The sequence below is a fragment of the Nannospalax galili genome, unplaced genomic scaffold, assembly GCF_000622305.1.
Source record: "Nannospalax galili isolate Female #2095 unplaced genomic scaffold, S.galili_v1.0 scaffold683, whole genome shotgun sequence".
In the NCBI taxonomy this organism is placed as follows: Eukaryota; Metazoa; Chordata; class Mammalia; order Rodentia; family Spalacidae; genus Nannospalax; species Nannospalax galili.
In genome coordinates this window covers 44,196-52,919 of record NW_008349093.1, presented here as the reverse complement: position 1 = coordinate 52,919, position 8,724 = coordinate 44,196, and the positions used below count along the sequence as shown (strand labels likewise).

Here is an 8,724-nt window from a genome sequence, read left to right as displayed (position 1 = left end):
ATATATATTTAATATATATAACATATAGAGCATATATATATATAATATAATATATATTTAATAGTGTAAAACAAGGTTTGGCAAACTTGTTCTGTAAAGGGCTGGAGAAAAGTAACCATTTAGGCTTTTGAGGGCATATGTGGTCTCTACTGGCCCAGACCCTAGCTTGCTAAACCCTGGACTTTAACAAAGCCTACACCTCAACTCCTCCATCTACCAAGACAACAGCACAGGCATGCTTCACTGATTCACATCTCCATATAAGGGCAAACATTTTGGAGAAGAGAATAAGGCATCGTCAAAAACCACAAGCAAATCTCTCCAACTGAGTAACTTTCTTTTACAACTTACTGTAGCCATCAATATTTACTATACGCACATCATAAAAGGATAAAAGGCTACTCTCCTGACCACAAAGAAATGAAGTGTTCTATGGCCCTAAAAACTCAAGTTCTTGGAGGGTGTGGTGGCGCCCTTTAATGCCAGCACTTGTGAGGCAGAGACAGGCAGATCTCTGTGAGATCTAGGCCAGCCTAGTCTACATAGTGAGTTCCAGGCCAGCTGGGGACACAGGGAGACCGACCCTGTCTCAAAAAGACCAAAAAAAAACCTCAAGCTCTTCGTGTACTCATGCCGGGTGTGTTAGCACACACCTCAGGCCAGCCGTTGCTCCACAGTGGAACCCTGTCTCAAAGGAGGAAAAATACAAAAGAATGCTTTCAGAACAACCTCATGAAATAGGAATATAATGGCAAAGGATGAGGAACTGGGACTACGAAACAAGGGAATGGGGGAACAGAAAGGTATTTTTGACTTTAAAAACATCTTACTTACCCATTTAATATATGCTCAAAAAGATGGACCTGACCATCTCTGCAAACAACAGCTAACTTGACAGGCTAAAAGAAAAATCAAGCTGATTAACTGTAGTGAATTATATACTATATTCAATTTAGTTCATGAAAACTCAACTCTTGTCCCATCCCATTAGTAAAAAGAGGAATAAAAACATAAACAAACAATAGAAACATGGGCATGGTGGTGCACGCCTTTAATCCCAGCACTCCAGAGGCAGAGGCAGGTGGATCTTTGTGAGTTTGAGGCCAGCCTGGTCTCTCCATAGCAAATCCAGGCCAGCTAGGGCTACAGGGAGACCCTGTCTCAAAAAGACTGAAAAAAAAAATCCTTATCTTGGGCCAGAGAGCTGGCTCAGCAGGTAAAGTAGCCCAGAATCCACGAAAAGGTGAAAGAGAACAAACTCCACAAAGCCGTCCTCAAACCTACACACACACACAAAAACATTTTTTTACAATTTTTTAATTATTTACTTTTATTTAAAGTGTATGAGTGTTTTACCTGCATATATGCAGATGTACCACATGTGCAATGCCCGTGGAGGCCAGAAGAGGGCATCAGATCCCCATGGAACTGTAGTTGCAGACAGATGTATGCCACCACACTGGTGCTGGGAACTGAAACTAGGTCCTCTGCAAGAGCAGTCAGTGTGCTCTTAAACACTGAGCCATTTGTCCAGCCCCACAAAATAATAATTTAATGAAATCATTATCTCAGGTTAATGGCTGCCATGTGGACTGGGAACCAAACATAGGTGCTCTATAAGGGCAGCGAGTTCTCTTAACCACTGAGCCATCTTTCCAACCCTACAGTTTGATTTTTAAAGTAACATTCAGTTTAAGGAGGTGGGGAGTAGGGTTGTAGCTCCATTGGCAGAGTGTTTGCCTAGCATACACAGAATCCTGAGTTCAAACCCCAGCACCCCATAAAGTGAACACAGTAATGCATACTTATGAACTCAGTACTTGGAAAAAGAGGCAGAAGGATCCTAAGTTCAAAAACATCCTTAGCTACACAGTAAGGTGAAAGACAGTTTAGGATGAGACCCTACCTCAAGAAAAACCAAAAAAGGGGCTAGAAGGATAGCTCAGCAGTTCAGAGCACTGTGCAAAGGACCTGTGTTCAATTCCCAGCACCCACATGGTTGCTAACAACCATCCATGAGTGCATTTCCAGGGAATCTGACACCGTCTCTGACTTGCTTGGGCACTGCACAACACGGGTGACTTACATACATGCAATCAAAACACTCATACACATAAATAAAAATTTTTTTTTAAATTTTTAAAGAAAAAATAATACCATTTGGCTGGGAATAGTGGCAAAACCCTGTAATCCCAGGGCTCAGGAAGCTGAGGCACCAAGACTGTCACAAGTTCAAAGCCAGCCAAAAGACACATACCAAGTATCAGGATGAACAGGGATACATATCAAGATTGTGCCTCAGGGTTGGATGGCTCAGAGGATAAAAGTGCTTGCTGCCTTATGGGAACCTACCTAACTTCAAATCCCCAGAATCCACATAAACATGAAAGCAAATCATATATTCACCTCTAACACCAGTGCTGGGCAGGGGAAAGGGGCAGGGGGGGTGAGGAACAGAAGAATTGTTGGACTGGATGTTCATCAGCCTATCTATAGGTTCAGTGACAGTCTGCCTCAAGAGAATAAGGTAGAGAAGTGAGAGAGCAGGACACACCATGTCCTCCTCTTGCTTTCCATGTGTGCATGGGCAGGTGAGCCTGCACACACACATGTGAATATACTAACACACACAAAAAAATATTGTCTAAAAAAATAAGAGAAAACTGCCTGAGAGTGCCTGGATCCAGCCTCAATGTAGTGGTGAGCTTCCCAAGATCACGCAGTGCCCAACAGGCTACGCTGGGACCACATGTGGCTCCTCCTACTGCATCAGGCCTAGATTTCTCTGCCCTACAGGAGGGGCCCAGACCTTAGAAGACTGTCAGAGTGCCTGGATCTGGCCTCCATGTGGTAGTGAGCATCCCCAAAGCACAATGGGCCCATTCGTCTACACTGGGATAACCCACAGTCCATCCCACTACCCCAAGCCTAGGCTTCTCTGCCCTTTAGTAGGGTCCCAGAACTTAGCAGACTGCCTAAGTGCCTAAATCAGGCCTAGTGAAATTCCCAAATTGTGCAGTGACTGCCTGCTAGTAAGAGTCCAGACTGTAGGAGGAGCCCAAGAGTGCCTGACTAGAGCCTAACTTGGGCCTCTGAAGGAGCTTCTGAATAGCTGGACTGAAGCCACCTGCTCCCTCCAATATAAAATCTGAGAGAACCCAAAGCCTAGACCAAGCAGCATATTTGGGTCATACCCAATAAGAAAGCAACCAAAGTACACCAATAATACAAACAGAAGCAGACTTCAACTCAACTAAGGAAAGCTTGAAGTTCATATCAGAATTGCAAACAACAAAACAAATCCTCATGCCAAAAATCGCAATGGAAAAATAATATGGAAAACCAAAACAGTATGTTCCCTCGAAACACCACCGATCCTATAGAAGAGCTCTACAAGGAGAACCCCCTAGAGATAACCCAAGACACAGAATTTAAAACAACAAACATAAACATGGTCAAAGAATTTAAAGAACACACAAACAAATCAAAGAACTAAAAGAAGATAGGGATAAACTTTGGACTGAATTCACAAGAGATAGAAATATTGAAGAAAACTCAGACTGAAATGAAGAAGGAATTGAAAAACTCAATAAGCCAATTTGAAATAACAGGAGAAAGCCTCACCAATAGAATGAATGAAATGGAAAACAGAATATAAAGACCTGTATTAAAATCCATCCACCCAGGGCTCAGGGATCATTGTGAAGAGGAGGGCAGAAAGACTGTAAGAGCCAAGGAGGCGGTACATGACCATACGGAAATAAGAGTCCTACAAGCTCCTGGGACATGGCTCATACAAACCTACGGCAATGGTGTGAGCATGCACAAGACCCATGTAAACTCAAGCAGACAAAAACCCAGCCTAGAACTGTGGAAACGGACAACAGGCCCCAATTTTAGTCGAAGAATTATTAGCAGCTGATTACTGCTGGGTGAGGTAGCAATGACATTCTTAAAGGGAGGAACTCTAGATAGGCTGACTAGACCTCAGTGGATGACCTTGCACTGAGGGACAATTGGGGACACTAATTTTACATGTTAACACAAATGACAGACTATATGAATTCTACTGGGGGGGGGGCTATGGGAGGGGGTCAATGGGGAAGGAGGTATAAAGATGATTAAGATATTCTGTGCTGGGGCTGAAGAGATGGCTCAGCAGTTAAGAATACTGGTTATTCTTGCAGAAGACCCAGGTTCGAATCCCGGCACCCACATGGCAGCTAACAACTGTCCGTAACGCCAGTCCCAGGGGATCCGACAGCCTCTTCTGACCTCCACGGGCATTGCATGACACAGGTGCACTTACCTACATGCAGGCAATACACGCATACACATAAAATAAAAATAAATAAAATTTTTTAAATATGTATGAAATATACAAAAATTTAATTGAAAATTCAAAAAATATAAATAACTAAATTTTATGTGCACAGTGTACACATATGTCGTATATGCACCTTTGCATGTGTGGGTATATGTGTGCAGATACATGTGCATTCATGTAGAGGCCAAAGGTTGTTAAATATCTTCCTCTATCTCTCCACTTTCTATTTATTGAAGCAGAGCCTTGTGCTTAAACTATAGCTTGCCCCAGTGATCTTGTCTGTCTCCCAAGTGCTGAAATTACAGACAGCCACTACACTTGCCCAGTTTTGATATGGATTCTGGGGATCCAACTTACTATGACCCTCATGCTTACCTGACAAGCATTTTAGCCACTGAGCCACCCCTTCAGCCCTATAAATAATTTTTGTAGAACATAAAACCAATTCTCAAATAATCAAGCCACTTACCTCTTTGTTTTCTGACAAAGTCAAGTCAACATAGATAGGCTCATCTGTAACTGTAAAAGACATCACTGCACTCTTTTCTTTGTTTTCTGACCGGACCTGCCTAGATAATAAAAGCAGACATTAGATAAAGAGGACAGATTTGCCCTATAGGGAATCACAGCATTGAGTCCCAAAAGCAAACTCCATAAGGGAACCATTTATGTCACTATTACATTGTATGCTTGCTTGGGAAAACAAAACATTAATACATTTATGGAAGAATTAAATTCTGGGAAGTATTCTCTATTATTCTCTGTCTACCATGTTGCACTGCCAGAATTGACTGCTTTACTAATTAAGTCTTGAAATTATACACTTGTCCACCAGTGCCCCACCCCCCGACCCCCCATTTTCAAAGCTATTTAGGGTTTAGTTTTCGTTTTGGGGGTTTTTGGGGTTTTTTTCCTTTTTTTTTTTTTAAATTTTGGTCTTTTTGAGACAGGGTCAACCTGTAGCCCCAGCTGGCCTGGAACTATGTAGAGCAGGATGGCCTTGAACTCACAGAGATCTGCCTGCCTCTGCCTCCCAAGTGCTGGGATTAAAGGCATGTGCCACCACGCTCAGCTATTTTGGTTATTCTATACCCTTTCCTTTGCTATTACAACTTTAGAACCAGTATATCAATACTACCAAAAAAAGGCTGCTTGGATGCTGACTGGCTTTGTACTGACCATCATCAACTCGAAAGAACTTACTTCACAATAATGAAAAACAGCCTAGTAAGACACTAGTGTACTTGTGCACATGTGTGCACATATGATCCTTCAATCCCTTTTGGATTCACCAATCCCTTTTTTGTTAATTCATCTACTTAATAAAATTTATTCATAGCCCCAAACTACTGTTTGTGGAGCTTTCATGATCAGTCATGAGAAACTCAAGTTGCTCAATGTTTACTTTTCTCAGCTGAGTCTGACACAGACATAGATACACATACACACACACACACACACACACACACAGAGAGAGAGAACACACACACACAACTTTGTCAGCTCTCCATTTTACAAATAAGGGGTCTATTCAGTGTCCTTTTGTGGTTATCGTTGATGATTTAAGCGTTTAAGTCATATATAAGCACAGTGCTGAAAGTGCTATATACTTTTCCTAAGTCCAAGGTTATGATGTGCCTTTGAGAAAATACATGTAAGATAAGCTTTATCCAGTTATGACATACAGTGCTCTAAGTTCAATGCTAATCAAAAATATATTCTCAGATCAGAGAGATGGCTTAGTAGGTAAAGGTACCTAGCAACAAGCCTGACAACCAGAGTTCAGTCCCTAAAACCCACATGGATAGAAGAGAACTGACTCCCACAATTTGTCCCCTGACATGCAAATGCACACGCGCGCGCGCGCGCACACACACACACACACACACACACACACACACAAAATAAATGTAATTAAAAATTTAAATATATATAAAATGAACAAAACCTCAATAAAAATATTAATATCTATATATTCTGAATAGGACATCTTTAAATAGAAATACACATAAAAACAATAAAACAAGGCAATGTATTGACTAGATGACAAAGGTTTGAGCAGAGGTTCCCAAATAACCTATCTTTACATTTCTCCAAGGAGTAATAATAGTTCAGTGCTCATTAAATCAATATTCATGGGTATTTTACAGAATGAAATCAACTGTATGCATATATAGGCAAACAAAAAAAGAGTTAAGTACTATAATCAATGGATAGAGATAACAAACATCATTAGGCATTATAGAAATGAAATTTACCACAATGAAATTCCATTATTCTTGGAACATCTTAAATTAATTGCCAAACCAAGGACTAGGATGTGAAATTAGCACTCTTAACAGTGTTTGTGGAGATACAAATAGTACTACCACTCTGAAAAAAAGAACTGATAATATCTTCAAAAGATAAATGTTCCCTTAAATTTGAGTTCCAGCATCATAAAATAAATATTCAAATATTCACTTGGCAAATTATCCAGTCATTACACTCCTATTGATCCAGAAACAAAGTTACCTGTGAGTATACACAGGCATATACACCAATTCCCATAGCAATCCTATTTGTGATAATCTAAATTGATCAACAAGCCTAGAGACATGAGGAAACTCTTGGAAGAATGCACATACGCAGTATCTTGCCTGTAGGGTTTCAAGATATATGTGTGTGTGTGTGTGTGTGTGTGTGTGTACATATATAAAATAAGATGCATCAATCTATACATTTTTATAAGTTTGTGTATGTATAGGTACATAGGAATGTGTTCAGGTAAGTGCATATGTATGTGTGGGTAAATATGAAGACCAGAAGTCAACCTGGGCTGTTATTCCTCCGAAGTTGCCCACCATCTTTTCTTTTTAAACAGGATCTTCTCATTGACCTGGCTCTCTCTGATTAGGCTAAGGCTGGCTGTCCATGGAGCCACAGGAATCTTCCTGTCTGCACCTCCCTAGCCCTGGACTGCAAATGCAGGCCATCACACTCAACTTTTTTATTCTTTTGAAGGCTTATTTTTATTTTATAAATATATATGAGTATTTGCCTGCATGTATGCATACCACGTGCATGTAATACCCACGGAGACCAAAAGAGGGCATCAGATCCCCTGGAATTAGAGTGGGTGCTGGGAACTGAATCTGGGTCCACTGAAAGAGCAGCAAGTGCTCTTAACTGCTGAGCCATTGCTCCAGCCCGCAACCAGCTTTTTAAGTGGGTTCTCTGGATTGTACTCAGGTCCTTGTGCTCACATAGCAGGTACTTTACCAACTGTACTATCCTCCCAGCCTCAATTTGTACACTTTAGTACTTCAACAAGGCTAGGAACAAATTAAAATAACAAATGAGTAACATGTAATTTTAAAATGTGCTTTGAGAAGCCGGGCAAGGTAGTGATTGTATTCAATCCCAACACTTAGGAGGCAGAGACAGGTAGAGCTCATGCAGTCTGGTCTGCATAGTCAGTTCCAGGCCAGTTGGGGATACAGGGAGACCCTGTCTCAAAAATACAAAAAAATCTTCAAAATCAGTTTCAATTAGTCAGACTATATATCCCTATTAAACAATCTGACAATATTTTTGAGTCTAGATGAAACTACATACATGGACTCTTAAAGAATTATATTGATCCCTTTAATGTTTGGTTATACTTTCCTTCTGGGTGTTTAAGACCATGCAGTTGGCCCAGACAAACCAATTTATTTTTACTCTTGAGGTCGTTTGAGGATCTGTTCTCAGGGGTCACATGGGCTTGGGAGGAGCCCTTGGCTCCTTTCCTTTACCAGTTCCGCCTACGTTAAGATAAGTTGAAGGTCCTTCTCGACCATGGCTGGCTTCGCTTGGAAGCATGGAGGAAGTGTTTCTTCTGAGTTGACTATCTTACCCATTTCTTTTGGATGGTGTACTCTTTTTCCATCAGCCTCTAGTGGTCTTCAGAGCCATGTATGGGGAGAGTTCCCTGGTGCAGTAAACAGCTATCAGATGGTGCTGATGGGAGCCAGGCAGAACAGTCAGTCCTGGAAGGTTTCCCAGAGGAGGTGGGGGAACTGTGACTTCAGGTTCCAATCTCTGCTATGTTCCTGGCACCTGTCAGTCACCATGGTAATTTGTCTAATCTCCAAATAGATGAGGGAGGTGTTGTACCCTTCTATCAAACTGGGTTCTGTTAAAATTTGTTTTCTTTGTCTTTTTGAGACAGGGTCTCCTGGTAGCCCCTGCTGGCCTGGAACTTTTTTGTAGACCAGACTAGCCTCAAATTCACAAAGATCCACTTCCCTCTGCCTCCCAAGTCCTGGGAATAAAGATGTGTGCCACCACCTGGCAGCAAAGTTTTTTTAAAAAATGTACTGTGGCCAGGCGTGGTGGTGCACGCCTTTAATCCCAGCACTCGGGAGGCAGAGGCA

The 8,724-nt window shown here is 41.5% G+C and overlaps 1 protein-coding gene across 1 annotated transcript in view; it reads right to left on the bottom strand.

Annotated features, from left to right (window-relative positions):
• Wdr43 (WD repeat domain 43) overlaps window positions 1-8,724 on the bottom strand; it is a 54,463-nt gene that overhangs the window by 27,345 nt on the left and 18,394 nt on the right. The window contains exons 6-7 of the mRNA XM_008846476.2: window positions 4,797-4,896; window positions 835-899 (exon numbers count right to left, since the gene is read on the bottom strand). Of these exons, the coding sequence (XP_008844698.1) occupies window positions 835-899; window positions 4,797-4,896 (165 nt within the window). The remainder of the gene's footprint in view (window positions 1-834; window positions 900-4,796; window positions 4,897-8,724) is intronic.